This window comes from Melospiza georgiana, chromosome 14, assembly GCF_028018845.1.
Source record: "Melospiza georgiana isolate bMelGeo1 chromosome 14, bMelGeo1.pri, whole genome shotgun sequence".
Classification (NCBI taxonomy): domain Eukaryota; kingdom Metazoa; phylum Chordata; class Aves; order Passeriformes; family Passerellidae; genus Melospiza; species Melospiza georgiana.
In genome coordinates this window covers 18,337,164-18,358,246 of record NC_080443.1, presented here as the reverse complement: position 1 = coordinate 18,358,246, position 21,083 = coordinate 18,337,164, and the positions used below count along the sequence as shown (strand labels likewise).

At 50.1% G+C, this 21,083-nt stretch overlaps 1 protein-coding gene across 1 annotated transcript; it reads right to left on the bottom strand.

Moving 5' to 3' along the window:
- Window positions 1–70: 70 nt before the first annotated feature.
- KLHL36 (kelch like family member 36) lies at window positions 71–21,051 on the bottom strand. The gene is made up of 5 exons (XM_058034192.1): window positions 20,812–21,051; window positions 16,231–16,312; window positions 11,407–12,480; window positions 10,011–10,168; window positions 71–2,135 (listed from the first exon to the last, which is right to left on the bottom strand). The coding sequence occupies exons 2-5, from the start codon at window positions 16,288–16,290 to the stop codon at window positions 1,580–1,582; spliced, it is 1,848 nt and encodes a 615-aa protein (XP_057890175.1). The 5' UTR covers window positions 16,291–16,312; window positions 20,812–21,051; the 3' UTR covers window positions 71–1,579.
- Window positions 21,052–21,083: the final 32 nt, after the last annotated feature.

Below are 21,083 nucleotides of genomic sequence, written 5' to 3'. Positions count from 1 at the left end.
CAGGATTATTTTTTCCCAATTAATCAAAAAGGAAAAGCTCAGTGAAATCAATACACAAGACATCAGACTGTGATGAATAGAATATTCTAAACTGGATTTATTGTTCCCAGACATTAATGTCATACATAAACACAATAAAAGAGGGGATATAGTAACAAGCAACCCAGTAACAGAAAAAAAGCAAGTCTCTGAAATTTTTGTTCTGTACTTACACATGAAAATGTCCCCAAAAAGTTAAGTAGTTGTCAGTCAACATAGCAAGGATTTCAGATATTAAAAAAAATAACCCCAAAAACTTGTCAATGAGTTTGTCATAACCAAAATGTTCAATTTGGGTTTTTTTGGTTTTAAATTTATTTTTAGGCTAAAAAAGAATAACCATTACCTCATGCAGTACACAAAGGCTTTAAAATAAATCCATTAATGCAAATGAAAGCCTGACTCCTGAGGCTATTTTTTAAATTAAAAAAAAAAAAAACACCAAAAAAACCCTCAAAGAGTTTCAGAAAATTAATTCCAACTAGTTTTCTTAGCATTGAAGAAACAACCTATAACCTCCTTGCGCTCCAGAAATTTATTGTCACCTCTTTCCTTACACATGTGCTTGTAGTAGGTCTTAACGTAGTTTTCTTTAGTAGAAACTCTTAGCAGAGTTTCAAATGAAATTAAGTGCAAAAATGTTTTCTTAGTGTTTTCCAATGATTGAGGTAAGTAGTTTGAGGGGGGTAGGGGAGGGGGAAGAAAAAAGAATGAGGGTAGCAGGATATCACCTGGAAAAAAAGACAAAAGAATGAGGGTAGCAGGATATCACCTGCACATACACCAGATGGAAGAAATCTGAAATACATGGAGAGGGAGATGGGAGAGGAGGACTGAGGAGAAAATAACAGCAATGATCAACAGCTGAACTTTAAAGCAAAGCCCTTGAAATGCACTCAGCAGATGAGCAGCCACTGAATAAAGGGTGTTTATGGCAGGGCTGGGAGCTGGGCTCTGGGGGAGCTGGGATTGTGACAATAGTCCCGGTTCCAGCTGACTGCCTGACAATGCTGGGAATGCCAGCGCTGCTCCAGCAGCTGCACCACGTCCTGGCCAAGCCACACCGACACCAAAGATCATCACACCAGGAGCTCCTGATGCCAACAGCGGGGTCACGAGCACAGAGCTGCAGCTTCTACAGTCAACAACGTAATATATGGCAAACGAGAGACCGAGTTAGCAAAATGTGGTATAAAAAAGTAGAAAAGTTGTTTTTAAAAACCTCCTTAAAACGTCGATATGATACGATGTATGTGGAAATGCCATGAACCACAGAAGGAAAAGCCTAAGCCTTAACATTCAGGAGAGCAGCAGAACCTCTCTGGCCACATCACCCTTCGTATCGCAAGATGGGAAGTTTTTGGTTTTGTTGTTTTTACCTTAAACATGAGTTTAATCCAAAAACCACATTCAAGTGTCCATTTTCTGAGGCTTCAGAAGATGCCCTCCCCACCCTGTTTAAAAAGAAAAAGAATAAAGGTTAGATAGAAATGTCTAAATACAAGGAGCCCACCACCCAAGGGTGGCTATCCAGGAGTGGTCATCTCCCTCGATCTTGATGTTTTTTTGTTTTTATCTTTTTCTTTTTGTCCTCTGTTTTGGGTTTCAGGGCGCAGACGCACGCGGACACTCCGGCGATCGCTTTGGGCAAGTCCGTCCCTTTGCACCACTTATTTTTCTCCTTATCGTACACCTGGACTGTCTTGGAGAAGACGGCCTCCTCCCAGCTGTACCCTCCAAGGATGTAAATCTTGCCTTCCCAAACCGCCACCCCCGATTCACTGTTGGCTTGCAGCAGAGGGGCCACCCTGGTCCACTGGTTGCACTGGGGGCTGTAGGACTCCACGCTGAGGATGTCGAAGCGAGCCATGGTCTCGATGTTGTCGTCGCTGCCGCCGATGGAGTAGATGTTGTCCTGCAGGGTGCACATGCTGTGCCAGCCCCTGGCAGTGATCATGGGCCTCTTCTCCTCCCACACGTCCGTGCGGTAGTCGTAGCACAGCAGGTTCTTTCTGTAGGGCCCGATCTGGTAATCGTGGCCTCCCGAGATGTACACGAACTCCTTGTACACGGTGCCGGCGTGGCCGTAGGTGAACCTGGGGCACAAACAGGAGCAGTCCTTAAAGGGTTTTATCAACACACACCGGCATGCAGAGGGGCTGTGCTAAAGAAGCAAATAAACAGTAACTAAAGGCAGAAGAATCCCTGATCTGGCGGTTAGCTGCCGGATTTCTTCCGGCTGATTTATGGCCTGGAAAGGCTCGGGGATGGCCTTGGGCAGCCCGCGCTTCAAAGGACGAGAAGAGGCTTTAGGTTTTTTCTCGATCTTCAGTATTTATTAGTTGTTTATCTAAAAGATTTTCTCTCGGCCCGACAGGTCTGCACAGCAAGTCAGCCATGGGCACACTGAGAGCCCCCAGGGCGGTCACCTATCTTTATACTCAAAGTTACGTGTACAATATTTACCTTTTTCTTCCAATACCTGTCACCCTTATTGATCAGTGCACTTCTAGTAATAACCAATCCCAAAGTGCCAACATCACCACAGAAGATGGAGGCGAAGAAAGAGAAGAAGAAGGACAGGACACGCCCCAATTCCTCCATCTTACTTCTCTAAACCCCCCTGTACAGAAATCTTAAACCCTGTGTTTCACACTCTAATTAACTTATCCCTTCACCATTCACCCAGTGAAATCCTCCTATCCTCATACAGGTGTCGTCTCCTGTGTAGGATCAAAGTCCAGCCACCAGACACTTCTGGCAACATTCCAGGACTCCCGAGCCCCCCAAGGGTGGTCTCGGTCTCTCTGCACATCAGTCCTGAGGTGCTGAGATCCCACAGTTACCCAGTAACTCCTCTCATTCCCAGGGCCTCACCCTGCACTGCAGAGTGCACAGCCTGACAGCCACTTTTAAATCACCCTTTCCATAGCTGGTCACTACAGAGCACTAAGGCATGACAATCACTTCTTAATGCATCCTCTAGAGTGTGTCACACAACAGAAATAGCCCATCCTGCTCTGCTGGCATGACCTTCACTCCTGTATTTCTGCTCCAGTGCTTGGCTTGCATCAGCCTGAGAGGGCCAGAGAGGGAAAAAAATCCACATCTCAGAAAGGGTTTCTGTGACAGAAAGAGGAAATAATCATGACACCTCTCAGACTTAGCAGTAGGGATAAACCAAGAGAAACCAAGAGGAAAACTGCTGCTGCCTTTCCCTTGCACAGCTTCGGGATCACTGGATACATTTCTTACCCACGGGTGCTCTTTGCCTGGTTCACCTGAAGTCCCAACACAGGCAGTGTCCTTTCCATGAGCCATCTGTCTGCTCTGCCACCACTGCCCTACAGCTGGGAACTTCCTTGGTCACCCCAGGACAAGGCAGCAGCCCCCAGCCCATCACAGATCATGAGAGAAAATGAGATGGTAGAAGCAGCACAATGCATGCTGCATCCACAGGGCAGAGAGGAGCCCTCTTTGATCATCTATAATAAAACTGCTACAAACCTAAATCTCCAGGCTGTTCTTAACTTCATGCTAGGCTTTTCTTGACCAAAACCCTTTGAGTTCTCAGAAGTGCACAGCCAAGGTGATGAACAGCATCAGCTGCTTTGAACACATCGTTTCTACATGTCCTTTTTCCCCTCTTTTGGGGGAGTTGGGGTGTCAAAAGATGCAGCACCAGGCACAGCAAATTGGCTCTCACAAGGACTCTGAGGGATTCAATCCCCACAGGGCACAGAGCAATGTTCTCATCAGGCTGCACTCACCAGCCTCCACCACCATCCTTTGTAGTCAGGCCCTGCAGACCACGCAGCCTCCCCGGCAGACAGAGCTCTGTTAGCATTGCTGCAGCCTTTGAACTGTGCCTGAACACGCTGGAGCTCCGTGTGGAGAGAACCTTGAGCTGTTTTTATTTCACAGGCTAATGGTTTCTCTGAGCCACACAAATGCTATCGGAACATCTTCCACGCACCTGAGTGCCAGCACTTGTGTGCCAAGGGAGAAGATGGCCTAGGAAAGAAACCCCACATTTACCCTGAAAGCACAAGGCTTCTGAGATGAGCTACAAGGTGGTTATTATCCTAGATGCCTACCAAAACCTCTGATCCCTGTCTGAATCAGATATTTTAATAGGTTCCTGCTACAAGAAGCAGAAAAACCCCTGACACGCTTGGGCTGACAGTGCTGAGCGACCAGGACAGTCTGTTCAGCTACAGGGGCTGGAGATCTTGCAGAGGTGACTTCACTGCTGTTCTCCTCCTTGGCCTCTCAGGGAAAAGATAGGGAGAAAAAAGGAGAGAGCTTTGGTGCAGTTATGGACTTTATCCAAAAAGGCAACTCAGAATTTCCACAGCTCTCAGTGTGCCTCATGATGGAAGCAGTTAATTCAAGCTCAGTGCTTCTGGTGGACACGATGTACCCTGAGCACATGGACCCCTGGCTTTCACCCTGACAGAAACACCAGGCAGGGGAAGTGCCCAGAGATGCTGCTCCTTGGCTGAGGTGTCTCCCAGACAAAACAGGGGCTGTCCCTCTCCAGTGGCTCCTGGGCTGCTTGTCAGAGCCTGTGTTTCTCTACATCCACAGGAATGGGTTAAAGATGCTCACTCTGGGGATGGGGTGAACAGCTTGAGCTCAGTTCATTTCAAACTGCAGCAGGCTTTAAACCCACATGAAGCCAAGCTGCCTGGAGGCTGTGCTGTACCAGGGAGTTTGGAGGAGTCAGGAGGGGGACAATGTGAGGACATGGAGGGCACCCCAGAGCCCTGCACTGCTGATGGCAATCACACTGCATTCACCATTCAGGGGAAAAATGACCCTAAGTTAATGAAAACCTGCTTGGCTTTTGGAGAAGTAGGTTAAATATTCTCCTGCTCTGGAGCTTTGTGCAGGTAAGCAAGCAATAGCCACTGTGTCTCAAGCACAGGCATGCAGCCCAGCACAGGCAGCTGCAGAAAAAACACTGATTTCTTGTAATTTTGTCTCAGTCAATGTCTGTGTCTAGGAAACAGCAACAGCCAGAGAGTGCTTTGACAGAAACCATCAGATGTGAAGCACCAAATCGACCATCAATTTGTTATTGTCCAGTACAGGGCAATTACCCACTGAAAGGCACCAGAGGTGTTTCACTTTGAAACTTTCACTTCTGAAAGCTCATCCAAAATAGCATCACTTTCCTAGGAGCTGCATGAAATAGATGCATAAATTGAAACCAATCAATACAAATCTTTTCTACAAGGCCTGTGATTGAGAGAGGGGCATTTCTAAATGGGCAACAGAACAGGCACATCAATAGAGTGGGTCTAGACATCCTCCAACAGAGAGCATTGAGCATTTTGGCAGTGTTGTCTGCAGGAGTGGCCAGAAAAAAAGCAGAGGCATTAAAGAAAAGAGATTTGATTTTAACATCTGCTGGAGCCTGGCACCAATTCTGAATGCCTTAACCCAGATACGGTGCTGAAAAATTAGTTCCTGACCCATTAACACGATTCAAATGCCAGAAAACCTACCATTTACTGCCCAAGACAGAAGAGCACATAACTCAATAGAGCTTTGGGAATCCCCTACTCCAACCCAAGTCCAGGTGAGCTGTGCTTGCTCTGAATCTTGGTGTCCACCTGTCGTAGCCCTGAGAGATCATTCATGACCCAACTGGCAGAGCAGATACCATCACTGCCCAACCTGTTCCAGCACAGCTCCTCGCACAGCAGCTTTCAGTTCTTCTGCCAAACTTTAACCTAGGGCCACTCCACTAATTTCACTGCTGGCTGCAGCAGACCTTTCCATGGTGTGCTCAGGGTGAGAACACTCTGCCCCACCTGCAGCTCCTCAGCCACCGCTGCTTCCTGCCGGGCTAGAAACTCTGACAGAAACTGCTCCCAGCTTCTGGGGAAAGGGGAAAAATATAAAACCTCTCTGGAGAAAGGGAAAGGCATCCCACAAGCAAGGACCCTAATTGTTGCTGTTAGGCTGGACGTGACATACACACATGATCAGGGTTGAAGAAGAAAAAGTTGTTTTATTCTGCGTGTTCTCCAGCTTATATACTCCTAACAAAGTGTGATCTTAAGTCATTAACTTCATCCCAATAACTTATTATATTCATTGGTGCAAAGAAATTAACATTTCTGTAAGACTTTTGCCAATTATATTATTGTAATAAGGCATGCATACACCTACTTATGCATACAGTCTAGCTTACAAAAATTCTCATGCGTCTTTTGTAATCTGTTTCTATGCTGACGGCCTTGTCTTCATTGCTACGAATACACTCGAAAATCATCAATTGTTGTTTCTTCTATTGACTCAGCTTTGCTTGCAGGCCAGCTGCCAAGCCCCACCACACTTCCCCCTTTTTGTATTTGACAGACAAACACAGCTGAGAAGGATTTTTTTAGGGTTCGATGCAGAAATCCAAGCAGATAAGGGAGACACAGAGTAATAATTACAATCACTAACAAAATTAACAATTTAGTCTTCAAAAAGGTTTTAAGCTCTTCAATGATGCTTCAGCTCTTGAAACAAACTATTCAGCTATCTCTGTCATCCAAGTGTCATCATCACTGCCCCACCTCCTGCTCTGCCAACTCCTCAGCACCACTGCTCCCTGCCAGGCTAGAAACTCTGACAGAAACTGCCCCCAGTTTCTAGGAAAAGGGGCAAAAAATATAGAACCTCTCTGAAGAAAGGGAATGGCGTCCCACAGGCAAGGACCTCAATGAGCATCAGGCAAATTGAATTCCCTTGGAGCAGGTCCACCCTTTAGACAACTTGGCTGAAGTTTTCCCTGCAAAGCATCTCCCCAAGAGGCTGCTTGCTTCTCCAGCAAGACAGCCCAAGTTCAGTCAAAACAGCTCAGCTCCTTCCAAGAGAGTGCTTAGGGAAAACAACATGTTGTTTTGGCCATATAGGGTGGGAAGGAGAGGGGGGTGAGAGGAGATAAGGAATTAAAGCTCCTCCTTAGAGGAGCAAGACTGTGAACAGCAGCACAGACACGGGGTTGATGATTTTCACAATTGATGATTTTCAAGTGTATCCATAGCAAAGAAGAAGACCAGGCCATCAGCATAGAAACAGATTAGAGAACATACAGGAAAATTTTTGTAAGCTAGACTGCGTGCATAAGTAGATGTGTATACGTGCCTTATTAAATTTCTGTAAATCTTTTACCAATTATATTGATGCTAATTGCTTTGCACCAATGAATATAATAAGTTTTTGTGATGTAGTTAATGACTTAAGACCATGCTTTGTTAAGAGTATATAAGCAGGAGAACACACAGAATAAAAAACTTTTTTCTTCTTAGACCCCGATCACATGTGTGTGTGTCAATCTGACCTAACAGTAACAACGTGGCAAGCTCTGACCCTTGGGAAGCAACAAAACAAACCCATTTTCTGGATGTTCAGCATAGAAGCTTTAACAAACAACCTCTGAGAGTCCCACCCCACAGAGCTCGAGTGGAACAACACGAGCTCACGCCCCAGGATGAGCTCAGCACGAGCCTGTCACTCCAGGGAACAGAATCCAGGCAGTTGCTGGCTTGGGGCAGTCAGGAATGGCCCCAAAAATCTTCTGCTGGTGGTCATGCTCCCAGGAGGACCAAAACACCTGCACGTGTTCTCTTCAGAGGGAAGAAAACAGAAAAATATAAGAAAAGAACAGGTTTGGTTGGGATATATTGCCTGATCAGGCAGTCAGGAAGCAGAGGGCTGGAGCTTCTGGTTCCTCTACATGAGAAGTCTTGCTGCTGGAAGAGGGCTGGGGGAGATGTTGAGTGAAACAGGAACTTAAATCTGTTTGGGGAACACAGAGATCAGATGAGGAGTGCATTGAAGGGAAGAGTGGAGCAGGCAGCAGGAACTGTAGCTGGAATGCTTTCAGTCTTGAATGGATCACAGAATGCTCTCTCTTCCTTCCTCCCCTGCCAGTAAATCACACACTCACAGGGATGGGGCAGCCACAGCTTCTCTGGGCAAACAAACAGAGAAGGATCTCACCTTCTCACACCTAAGAAATTTTTGATAATACCTGATCTAAGCCTGCCTTCTGCCCGTGGGAAGCCATTCCCCCTTGTCCTGCCCCTCCAGGCCCTTGTGAATCTCTCTCCATCGTTCCTGTGGGCTCCTTCAGGCACTGGAGTGCCACAGTTAGGTCACCCTGAAGCTTCTCTTCTCCAGACTGAACAACCCCAATTCTCTCAGCCTTCCCTCTTAGGAGAGCTGTTCCATCCCTCTGATCACCCTGGTGCCTCCTCTGGACTTGCTCCACCTCAGGTACCTCATGGAGGGGCTGCCCAGAGCCTTTTCAGCAGCCCCAAATCAGCCAGGGCACCCAGCTCCAGCAGTGGATGTGTGTCAGAAAGGTTCCTGTAGCTCACCTCTGAGTCTGGCCTTTTGCAACCTGCATAAAGTTCTTTTTGCCTTATTTCTTCTGTGCAGAAACAATTCAAACTCAAACAATTCACTGCCCAGCACTAAATGGAAAAACAGGGCTGAAAAGACAAAAAAATCCAAAGGGCCCAAGAGTCCACTAAGATCTAAATAAAGACACTTAAATGTGCAAAACTGCAGCTGGATGGAAAAATGGGGAGCTGTCACCACACAGCTGAGCTGACACAAGGACAGAGCAACAGGGGCAGAAGATGCAGAATCATTTATTTGGGTGCAGGAATAATTCATCCTAAAAGGGGTCTGTCCCCTAAAGGGGGGGACTTTTGCCTGCCCAAGCAGACCAGCCAGGCAATCTAATAAAAAATTAACACCCACAAGTCAAAGTTCACCTTAAATGCTGCAGCTGCAGAATTCCCAAAGCCAGCACACAGGCAGCAGTTGGAATATGCAGACAGACTGCTGCTTTTTAAAGAGTCTGGATGGATTAAGCCAACTGTGTGAACTTCCCCAGGATCATTTATGAGTAAAAATATCCACACAGGATACACCTCACAGGTGACCCCAGTTAAGAGAAGGATTTAAGACCTGAAGACACTCTCCTACACAGCTTCCCAGGCAGGGCTGTGGTGTTTAGCCCCAGCTGCTGGATCTGCCCAAGTGAGCAGAAATAAAAAGCATCCTGCTCGTGAAGAGCACTCGAGCCCAGCTGCTAGCCTGGATCAGCCTTGCATTGCAGCACCTGCCCAAAATAGAATTGGGCAACAGGGTTCTGTGCCTTCACTGGCTGCCTCTGGCTCTGCAGCTCTGCAGCTCAGGGAGCAGGGAAAATCCCTGAACTCTCACACAAACTGCAGGAACCTGCTCTGTGATGGCACCAGGGAAGCCAGCACTGCTGCTGAGCTCTCAGGCGTGATGGAAACAGCATCCACACAGCCTGTGATCCCCTCAAATGTGAAACATCACCAAATGTGATCACAGCAAATGAAATGCTGCCCTGCTGTCCTTCCAAAGTCACTGCTCTGACATTGATTCAAGACACAGCAATGTTCTGTCTGCTACAACAAGAGCTGCAGGGCTTAAACCTCTCACAAGAGAACAGCCACGTTTTAACTCAGATATAGAGAGAGAGAGAGCTCACATTTGCCAGGGTTCTGTAATTCCAACACAGATAAATGTGTTTAGCTGTGACAGCCAGCCTGAGCAGCCCAACATAAACACCCGACAAGGAAAATCATCACACCAAGGTGACAAAGTAAGGCCAAAAAATGACAAATCCCTTTGACCAAGACGTGAAAAGTGTTTCTGAAAATATTCAACTCCAAGAGGCCTCAGGAAAAGCTTTGTAAGAATTGTAGAATGAAATCAGAGCTCTCCCTCCCATCCTCCAGATGCACCTTGGGATGAAAATTCAAACCCTGCTGACACAAGGCACTGCCGTGGTGGGCATGGCTGATGCCACATTGGTTTTAAATCCCTCCCCTCCCTCCCAGGGCTCCTTTCATCAGCTAAAGCCACACAAGCTCCCTTTGCTGCCCCCCTTCAAACGCAGGGGAGCCTCCAGACAGCTCAGTTACCTGGGCAGTCCTGCTATGTAGGTCCAGGAGTCCTTCTGAGGGCTGTAGGTCTCCACTGAGGACAGGGCCCCGTTTTCATTCCTGCCACCAACAGCCACCAGCATGTCAGTGATGGCTCCCAGGTAGAAATCCACTCGTCGCTGTCTCATGGAGGCAACCTGGCAAAGAAAAGCGAGCTGCTGGCATCTTCCAGGGCTGGGCAAGCAAGGGATTTAAGGGCTGTTAACATCTGAGAGTGGGGAAGTTGCTCCTTCCCTTTTATTTGGTAAGGAGAGATTCTGGTTTTGACTATTATATTCATAAAGCACTTCTGTTTTTCTGCAGTAGCATCCGTTTCAAACAAGGGGAGAACAGGAGACATCTAAGAGACAGGCTACTCTATAAATATTTGTGTTTATAGGAACTCCTTCCCAAACTCTGCAAGAAACAGGTACTGGAATCACTGAAAACCACAAGTGAGCCATCCAGGATGGCTGATCCATAGAGGAATCATGACTGGTTCATATGGAAACCATGACTGCTCCATACAGGAGCCATGACTGCTCCATATGGGAACAAGGAGAGGCTGACACAGTAACCCACACACATGAAGGGTTTTGTGGCAGCACTGGGAGCAAAGAGCTCGTTCTAAGGGACGTTTACCACAGAGACACTTGACAATTGTCAGAGACATTTCCTTTTTACATCACACCCATTTCTGATTTATATGTACTACTGCTTGAGGAAGATGAGCCAAGCAATCACCTCTAAGTCCATTCCAGAATTATTCCCAGAAGTAATCTAAAGAATTGTGGGCAGATGCTGAATTTCTCAGATGAGATGCCCAAATCCCAAATAAAGCTGAATATCTGAATGTTGCTCTTTGTGTAATTTAGGCATTCCCACAAAGGACTCAAACAGCTGCTTCAACATAACTAACTTGACTTTTCATTTGCAAGTGCTGCCATGTTGACTATTCCCACAAGCCCTGCCCTTCCACCAGCAAAGGAGAGAACACTCTAAACACCAACAGAAATAATCCAGCTCAAGCCTCATCTTTAACCACTGGTTACAGCGGGGGTCATACCTGTATAGGAGATTTGACACTGCATCCCCTCCATTGTCCTGCATCCCCCCCCAAATCCCAAATGAAGATATCTGAATATCTGAATATTGAATATCTGAGTGTTGAATATCTGATATTTAATATCAGATATCTGAATATGTGAATATTGCTCTTTGTGTCATTTAAACATTCCCACAAAGGACTCAAGCAGCTGCTTCAACGCAACTAACTTGACTTTTCATTTGCAAGCGCTGCCACGTTGGCTATTCCAACAAGCCCTGCCCTTCCACCAGCAAAACACGCTAAACATCAAGGACTTTGAACAGAGAAATAATCCAGCTCAGGCCTCACCTTTATCCACTGGTTACAGCGGGGGTCATACCTATATAGGAGGTTTGAGGCCGCATCCCCTCCGTTGTCCCGGGAGAAGCTGCCCCCGGCTATGAAGATGAATCCTCCCAGGACGGCCACGCAGTGGTGACTCCTGCGGGCGGGCAGGGGCGTCTCCGCCACCCACTGTCCCTTCCTGGTGTCCAGGAAGCAGGTGTCATCGCAGAGCTCCAGGCAGCGCTCCGACACCTCCCCTCCCACGAAGAGCAGGCGCTCCTCGCAGGTGCGCAGCGCCGTGCGCTTGCTCTGCAGCACGGGCTGCGCCGCCACGCTGTTGTGGTAGCTGACGGCCTCCTCGATGAAGCCCTCGCAGTTGGCTTCCTTGGGCAGCAGCGAGCACACGGCGGGCTTCACCCGGTGCAGCAGGTCGCTCTTGGGGATCAGCGGGAAGTGGATGTTGTCCAGCACTTGGTAAGCCTCGTTCTCCCGCTCCGGGTACTGCGTGAGCCACTGCAGGGCCGCCTGCAGCAGGTCGTGCTCGCACTCCTGCTGCACGTCGCTGCTGTCCAGGTACTGGCACAGCTTCTGCAGGGAGATGTTCTGCAGGAAGTCCGGCGTGAAGGACAGGGTGCCGAAGTTCTGCAGGATGAAGGAGTCGATGTAGGAGTCGAGGCGTTTCAGGTTGTAGATGGAGGCCAGCTCCTGCAGGTACAGGTAGTTCTCCTCGCTGACTTCGTTCTCCAGGTACTCGCAGCAGAAGTCCACCACCTTCCAGATCTGCAGCAGGTGCGCCGTCTCCAGCACGTAGTCGATGTTGCCTCCGTCCAGGGACAGCTCGCTGCCGTACAGGAAATCCACCACGGCCTTGAGGCCGATGTAGGAGGCCCCAAAGAGCTCCACCTCCTTCTGGTGGGCCTCCCTCATGCCGATGGTGAACATGGAGTTGAAGTAGTCGCTGCACACAGCCAGGAGGTTCCTGTGGGCCGGGACTCTCTGCTCGTCCACCACCAGCACGATGTCGCAGAAGAGGCCTCGGTGCCTCTGCTCGTTCAGGCTCTGCAGAACCAGGCTGGAGTGGTCATCCCACCTGTACACCTGGGGAACGCAAACATCATCAGGCAGGTGGCACCTCCACCACGATCAGCTCCAGAGTGGAACGTGTTTTCCCACTAAGTGCAGTCACACATGAGTCAGAGACAGCTTTTGTGTGTTGCACATTAACATTTGTAATAAATTCTGACGTGAAGTAGTTGGCAAGTGACACAGCACAAGCCTGAGCTCCTCACCTTCACTTTGAAAGGCCTATGGAGACTTTTACTGCTTCCTACTCCCCTTTCTTTATAAAATTTACTCTTCCTTCCCCCACAGTGCTGCATTGAAACCTCCTCCCTGATGAGTTATACAGGCACAATTTTCTGAAACTCTTCCACTCATTGTCTCAGAGACATCTTGCTGACATTTCCTTTCTTCCTTGTCCCCCAAATGACTGCTTGCAGAGTTCTCCCAGCTAAGCTGCTCACAGAGCATTCAGAGTGGGAAGCAGTAACTCTGAATTTTCATTCAGCCCATGTATTGTTTGGGTTACTGCTTGCTTGACAGCTACCCCCTCTTAAATCTTCCCAGAACTCTGCATTTCTAAGCTTGTTAGGGTAAAATCCCTCTCTTTCTTCCCACATTATTCCAGGCACACACACTGCACTCAGAAGGAATAGCTGTTTATTTCTGTGCAAAGCCACACATGTGGAGAGCTGATTCCCACAAGGCTTCTCCTCGCTTCCAGAAGCTGAGGTAGGTTTTGTATAAATGAATAGGAGCAGAAATTTTTCTTTTAAAGGAAAGGGAAAATGCCCTCAGGACACATCCATTAAGTGCCCTTCTGGGATCCCTCTGCTCCTCACATTCTGACCACCAGCTCTGGATGTGTCACTGAGCTTTTGAGGCCACCAGCATTTGCTTTTTTCCTTACATATTCACATCACCAGCCTTAGGATGAACCAAGCTGGAAACATTTTGTTACCCCTCAAATGTACTTCAGTGTACCCCTCAATTACCTCAGAACATGAACAGGAACTTTGCTGCTCAGCCCAGAATGCCAAGTGAAATTTTAGGACCACCCTCTGGAGGAATTAAATGTGTGATGGCACAGTCAGGTACCTTGTGAGGCCTCTTAATAAAAGCCAGGTTAAGGTAAATGCAAATAGCAAGTACTTTAATTACCAAATCCAAACCAGGCAGAGCCTGTAAGGACTTGTGTGAGCAGTGAGAAGGGGTGGAATGGAAGCACATCCCTGTGTCCTACAAGGGCAGCTCTGAGCACTCCTGGCTGTCTGAATCGTGCCCAGTCCTAAACCCCCTGGCTGCATTGCCAGGGTGACACCTGACAAGGTCCCACAGGTGACCTGAGCACAAACTTAAGGTGACCTGAGCCTCCCAGACACTCTCCCTTCCCTTCCCTTCCCTTCCCTTCCCTTCCCTTCCCTTCCCTTCCCTTCCCTTCCCTTCCCTTCCCTTCCCTTCCCTTCCCTTCCCTTCCCTTCCCTTCCCTTCCCTTCCCTTCCCTTCCCTTCCCTTCCCTTCCCTTCCCTTCCCTTCCCTTCCCTTCCCTTCCCTTCCCTTCCCTTCCCTTCCCTTCCCTTCCCTTCCCTTCCCTTCCCTTCCCTTCCCCACCAAGCTGCTGTTTCTCCCAGTGCCCTGTGGCTCTCCTGGCTGCCCAGGCAGAGAGCACACAGCCACAGCAGGCTGGAAAAGCTTTGCTGGGTTGGTTAAACCACAGTGGGACCCTCTCAACCCACCTGTTTGATTCTTAAAGCCAAGAGGGCTTTTTGAGACCCAAATTAACAACTAAATGTGCTGCTCTTACTGTGACATCCCAGTAGATCCTCTTTATTTCCTTATGTTCTCTTTTAAACAATGGAGCCCAAGCTGCCAGAACTCCTGCTGTTGGAATGGCTCTGAACACTCAAGTGTGCAGAGTTAAACCAGTCTAAGGGAAGAGGCTTCAATAATTAAAAGGTTTCTGCATCAAAACTCTTTAATTTGCCTTATACTTGTGAACACACCTCTGAATTTAAAAAGGGATCTATGGCATAGACAACAAAGTGGCCTCCACTGAGGAATAGAAAAAAAAAAAAAAAAAGGTGTTCAAGGACTGTAAAGCTTTTTATCTGTGTTTTCCTGAGGTTGGGAAAAGCTGTTATTGTACAGGAGCCTAAGCAGAAACCAGGGGGTGGAGAGGAGGGGGAGAAGAATAAATATGGCAAAGGATAAACCACACTTCTGTAATCAGGGGTAGTTGATGGTGGCAGATGAACAGACAAGAAATAACAACTGGCAGCACCCTCTCCCAAACCTGACTGACAGGGGATGGGATTGAACCAAAAACCCTTGGATTGAACCAAACCCACCCTCCCTCTGATCCCTGGGAGCTGGCTGATCATTTCTCTCTAATATTCCCTAATTCCACCATCATGCATAACGGGATTACAGCAGAATATCAGATTTGCCAGAGATGCCTCTGTGCTGAGCTGGATGCTGAGGCAGCAGCGCTATCCTGGATCCTGCCCTCGGATCTGCCTGGCAGCTCCTGGAATCCCTGTGGCCATGTGGGGCTGCTGCTGCTGCTCCAGGCACCAAAACCCATCCCACCCGGCACGCAGGCACTCACAGCTCAGGACTTCAGCCACTTGCTGGGTTCATTTGTTTGGAGCAAGGAATGGAGCTGAGAGCTGCACATTTCAGAACCAAGACTAATTTCATAATGAACTTGAGCATCTTCCTCAAGCTATTTATATTCTGGAGAGCAGCCTTACGTTATCCAGTGATTCTAAGTTTAACAGATAGTGACAGCTGCTGTCTAAGCAAGCAAATAAAACAATGCTGTCAAGTTAATTAATTTTTAATGTGATGAATTATCATTACATTCAGACTAAACCATTTAAGTGGCAGACAGGCTCAGGGAAAGATTATATTGGGAGGGATGCATTTAAAAATTAGTCCTATTTATCTTTCATCAATTGTGTTAGAGCAGAATTTCAGCTTCTCTTGGATTCAAAGATCTAATTTCTCTCAGACTGTTAATGCAGCTCTGCTGCTCATCAATGGTGCAAAAGAAAATGAGATCTGGCTCGTTCAGCTTTGGTAAGGAGGCACTGAAAAGTTTCTCTTTTCCAGCTTTTTTCCCTGGTATTACAAGGTACCTGCTCTGCATTTCCTGCAACTACAGCACAAAAGCAGCTTGCACTGGCACGAAACAAAGTGAACATAATAATTACAGCTGCTATTAACATTTTATAAGTCATCCTGATGACCTGCATAAAGAGCTGCCTGGGATGGATTTCCGCGAATTCACAAATAAAAACAATGTATTTGTGCAGACAGAGCTTTGATACAAAGAAAATGAACCCCACAAAGTTAAGAAAGCAGCTCAGGTTCCGTTCACTGGGCTAAGTACAGTTTGCAGGATCGAGGCTCCCATCTTGTACTGGACCTGAAGAGCAATCCCAGCCTTGCTTTTGTAACGAGCTTGGATTTTACGAGATGGATCGGTTGAAAAAACAAACACACCGCATTTCATAACAGAATTTTTAGTATAGAGAAACTACTGTGCTGCACTGATGTGGGTTTCTGAGTTATGAGTCACGATGAGCAGATGCCCATTTGCTGCTGCTTTTCCTTTCCCCCCCCCCTTTAATCACTAGGCAGCAACTTCAACCAAAAATGCTTGAGCAGGTAAGCCACCATTTCCATCCCTCTTTTTAAACCTCCGAATCCTCACATTCCCCCCAAAGGACACCTCGTACCCCCAGCAGGATTTTTCCTTCCCGGAGCGACACGAACCGTACGAACCTTGGAGGATTCGCTGATCTTGTGCGGGCGGCAGATCCTGCTCTGCCGGGTTCCCTCCATGACCGCCCGATCCGCAGCGCTCCTGCAACAAAGGCACGGGCAGGGAGATGTTCAGCGGCTCGCCAGCCCCTCCTGGGCGCTCACCCGCATCTCCAGCCCAGCAGGGAACCTGCTGGAAACACCCCGCTCGAAAAATATCAATTTTCCCTCCTCGCTGCTGTTGTCAAAGGTCGGTGGTGTCAACAAGTTGGGCTCAGCCCAGCCCCGGGCGCAGCGCTGGGTGTGCGGGAGCGCTGCCCGGGGCCGGCCGGAGCGCCCCGGCCCCGCTACATCGGCCGGAGGGGCAAAATCCGGGCGGAAAACAGCCGGGAAAACAAAGCGGGGACAAATTCCTGCGGGCTGCAGCCGCCCCTCGCCCGCGGCCCGGGCAGGAAACGCCGGCGGGGCGGGAGCGGGCGGGGCGGCAGCGAGCGGGGCCGGGAACGGCGGGGGAGGCGCCGGCAGGGGCGGGAGGGGCGGGGATACCCGCGGGAGAGACCGAGAGACGGGCAGGGATGCGCGGACACACCCGGCAGATCGCGGCTGCTCCCTGCTCGGGCACACCCGGAGATCAGGGTGTTCCCTGCCCCGGGATGCTCGGACACATCCCGGAGATCGGGACTGTTCCCTGCCCCGGGATGCTCGGACATACCCGGGAGATCAGGGCTGTTCTCTGAGCCGGGATGCTCGGACACATCTCGGGACATCGGGGCTGTTCCTACCCCGGGATGCTCGGACACATCCCGGAGATCAGGGCTCTTCCCTGCTCCAGGATACACGGACACATCCCGGGAGATCGGGGCTGTTCCCTGCCCCGGGATGCTCTGACACATCTGGGAGATTGGGGCTGTTCTGTTCCCTGGGATGTTCGGACACATCTGGGAGAACAGGGCTCTTTTCTGCTCCAGGATACACGGACACATCCCAGGAGATGGGAGCTGTTCCCTGTCCCGGTATGTACGGACACATCTGGAAGATCAGGGCTGTTCCTTGCTTCGAGATGCTCGGACACACCCAAGAGATTGAGGCTGCTCCGTTCCCCAGGATGCTCGGACACTCCCGGGAGCTCCAGGCTGTTCCCTGCCCTGGGATGCACAGAGAGCGCATCCCGGGAGATCGGGACTGTTTCCTACCCTGGGTGCATGGACATATCCCTGAGATCAGGGCTGTTCCTGCCTCGGGATGCTCGGACACACCCGGAGCACTGGGGCTGTTCACACCGACACACCCGGGAGCTCGGGGCTGTTCCTGCCGGGTCAGGGCCTGAGGCAAGGCAGACAGGGGTGGCCCTGCCAGAGGCACTGGCTGCAGGGAATTTGGGTTTTTTGTGTTTTGTTTGTACAGCGTTGATAAACTGTGCAGTGGCTGTGGGAGGTGCAGCCCGAAGCTCCATCACCATCTCCTGCTTACCCAGCATGACACTACCTGACCTCAGAAATTCACCTCCCCAGCGGGGCTTTCCCTGCCTCTGTGGCACTTTCCCTCATTCATTACGGCCCAGGAGGCTCAAAATGAAGAAACTCCCCGTGGTGAGCAGCAGGCTGAAAATTCCCTGCCTCAAGGGGCAACTCAGAAGCAGACACTGCACAGAGCCACCGGGTCCAGGTTCAGGGCAGTGGTCCCAGGGGAAAAGTCCTTTGCTCACCCAGCACCCCGGGTACCCTCCAGAGATGATCACAGGGACAGCAGAAGGCTGTGTGTGTGCAGGCTCCATCTGCTCTCACCAAGGACAGCCCAGCTTGGAGACGTGTCCCAGGTGGTGACAGGGCTGTGTGCCAGCAGAGGGTGATGTGTGACACCAGGGGAGTGTGCCATGCTAGCAGAGGGTGATGGGTGACACCAGGGGAGTGTGCCACGGCTGCACAGGGTGATGTGTGACACCAGGGGAGTGTGCCACGGCTGCAGAGGGTGATGTGTGACACCAGGGGAGTGTGCCATGGCTGCACAGGGTGATGTGTGACACCAGGGGAGTGTGCCATGCCAGCAGAGGGTGATGTGTGACACCAGGGGAGTGTGCCATGGCTGCACAGGGTGATGTGTGACACCAGGGGAGTGTGCCAGGGCTGCCTGTGCCAGCACCTCCACCTGCCCCAGCCTCTGCCACCCTCCCGTGCAGGGGCAGCAGCACCCAGCCAGCCCCAAGGACACCCCAGGAACCAGAGGGGATGATGGGCCTGTACTCATTTATTGATTACTGAGGCTGGAGATTGAAGTGGTTTTTGCCAGCTTTGGTCTCTCCTCGTGTGACCATGAGGACCTGGGTAAAGACCCTCGGCTGTGTGAGTGAAATCCCACTCTGCTGCCAACCCCAATTCCAGCTGTGACCTGAAAATTGACAGCCCAATACTGTGACTTGAAAATTGACAACCCCTATACATTGACCTGAAAATTGACAACCCAAATATTGTGACTTGAAAACTGACAACCCCAATGCTAACTGTGACTTGAAAACTGACAACCCCAATGCCAACTGTAACCTGAAAATTCAGGGCAGCCTCTTCCTGAAGGAGAGCATTGTTCTCTCCATTCCTTTCTCTGTTCTTTCCATTCCTTTCTCTGCTGCTGCACAGAAAAGTCAGGGATGGAGAAGCAGGACTGGGGACAGGCACATAGAAAGATTGGAGAAGAAGCAAAAAGTGGGGGAGATGGCAAAGAGACACAGGGACAAGGCACTAGCAGGGGTGTAATTTAAGATAATGATAATGATCATGGGGGCCCATGGCTGTGCAGAGCCATCCTGTTTGCTCAGCTCCCTCCAAATGTTCTGAGACCCTTCCCGAACCTCATGGTACATTCTAGACCGCTGAAGGTCACTCCAGACTCAACTCCATGCCTGCTGGAGATGTTTTTTTGAGGAGGTCCATAAGTCCTCCCTTTCTCTGGCGCTTCCTCTCCAAGGACTCCTGTGACATGGACAGGCATTTCTGAGGCATTTCTGGTATTTCTGCCAGGCCAGTGACATCTCCCTCACAGGATGAAAAGCCCCATGTTCTGGAGGTCTCAGAATTGCCATATAAAAATTAAATCAGAGCTCACCAAAGTCAAAAAAGTAGGTGATTTCCTCACTCCAGTTACAGCCTGATGAAACTGTGCACAATACTTATCCCTCCATGTATTAAAAAAAAAAATCCATTAAAAAGTGAGGAAAGACAAGGAAAAGAAGCAAAGAGAAGAAGTTTGGTCCCACAAGGGAGATGTGCATTTCTGATGTTAGATCTGGCTCTGAAAAGTGTGAGGCATGAAGTCCCTAATTAAGAGAATTAATTCTCCAGCCACTGGGTCACAGAGAGCTGCACAAGGATGAGATTCCCTCCTCCTAAGGGGGTGACATTGGAGTCACCCACCTCTGCCCTAGGAGACATCAGGAGCTGAGGGTCAGGGATTGCAGGGACAAGGACAAGGACAAGGACAAGCAGCAGTGTTACAGGTATAAACAGCAGCAAGTGCCAATGGATGATAAACACAGACTACAAAAATACATAAATGAGCAGATAATGCTCAGCATAAAGGCTTTAGAAAAAATGAAAGCGTTCCTAAAAGCAAAGAAAATCAATATAAATCCAGAAGTATTAATGTGTGATTATATTATCATCTAGAGCCTGCAGCCTGCAGATACCAAGTGTGATTCACTCAGTGTCCTCCACTTGTACTGACTTCAGAAATATTTCCCTGTTCCCTATGACCTCATCGAGGCAGGGATGCACTGCAGCAGTGCCCCAAGCCTCACGTCATGCAGGGCCGGGGATGCAGCTGGGAGGAGCTGGGGCAGCCCTGGTGGCACTAAAGGGTCCCTGGCACTCAGGGCTCGCTCTGTCCCTCCCGTCTGACAGCACTCAGTGACAGGGTGGCAATGGGGCTCCTGCTGCTCAGCCTTCACAGGCACAGCGCTGATGTGAGACAAGCAATGGTCATCCCCTGCAAACTTTAAAAGAAACAAAATGTGATACCTTTTTGTCGAGGAATGCAGTTTTTTATTGAATGGAAAATCCAATCCTACGGGTTTTGGGTAGAAGCCCACTAAAATGCCGAAGGGCTGGTTAGTAAAACTCCAGTCCTTGGGCACGACATCACCCGGCGCTGTTAATTCCCGCGGGTTCTGCAAAGCAAGAATTCTGTCTGCAAATCCTGTCTCTGTCTCTGTTTCTGTGGGAATGCAGCTCGGCCTCACAGGCAGCCCCAGGCTCTCGCCCGCATCTCCCGGAGCGCGGGGACTCGCAGGGATGCGGGATCGCTCCTGGGCAGCGCCGGCAGCCCGGCAGGGGGAGATCGCTGCATTGCAACGGGGCGAGCCGCTCGCACAGAGACACGGACACACACACGGACAGACACACACACGGACACACGGACAGACACACGGACACACACACCTGGCCGAGCAGCGGCTGTCATCACCCAAAATCACCCCGGAGCCGCCGTTCGAGGCCGGGGCCGCCCTGAGCGCTGGGGCCGGGATGCGGGTGATGCTCAGCCCCCGCTGCTCCGCACAGCCCTGAGCCCGAGCCCCATCCCCAGCCCCATCCCCGAGCCCCCATGCCCGCTCACCTGCTCCTCCTCTCCGCGCTACCTGCCGTGCTCCCGGCCCGCTCCCCGGCCCCTCCGCGCCGCCTCCGGCTGCTCCATCCCGGGCTCTGCCTCCTTCCTCCTCCCGGCCCTCAGCGGCCGCCGCAGCATCGGGGGGCTGCCAGCGCGGCGGCGCCGGGGAAAAGCATCCCCACAGCCGGGAAAAGCATCCCCGGGGCGGGTGGGTGCCGTGCCGGGCCGGGCCGAGCCCCGCGGCCCCCGCGCCCCCGCGCCCGGGCTATTGCATCACCGCG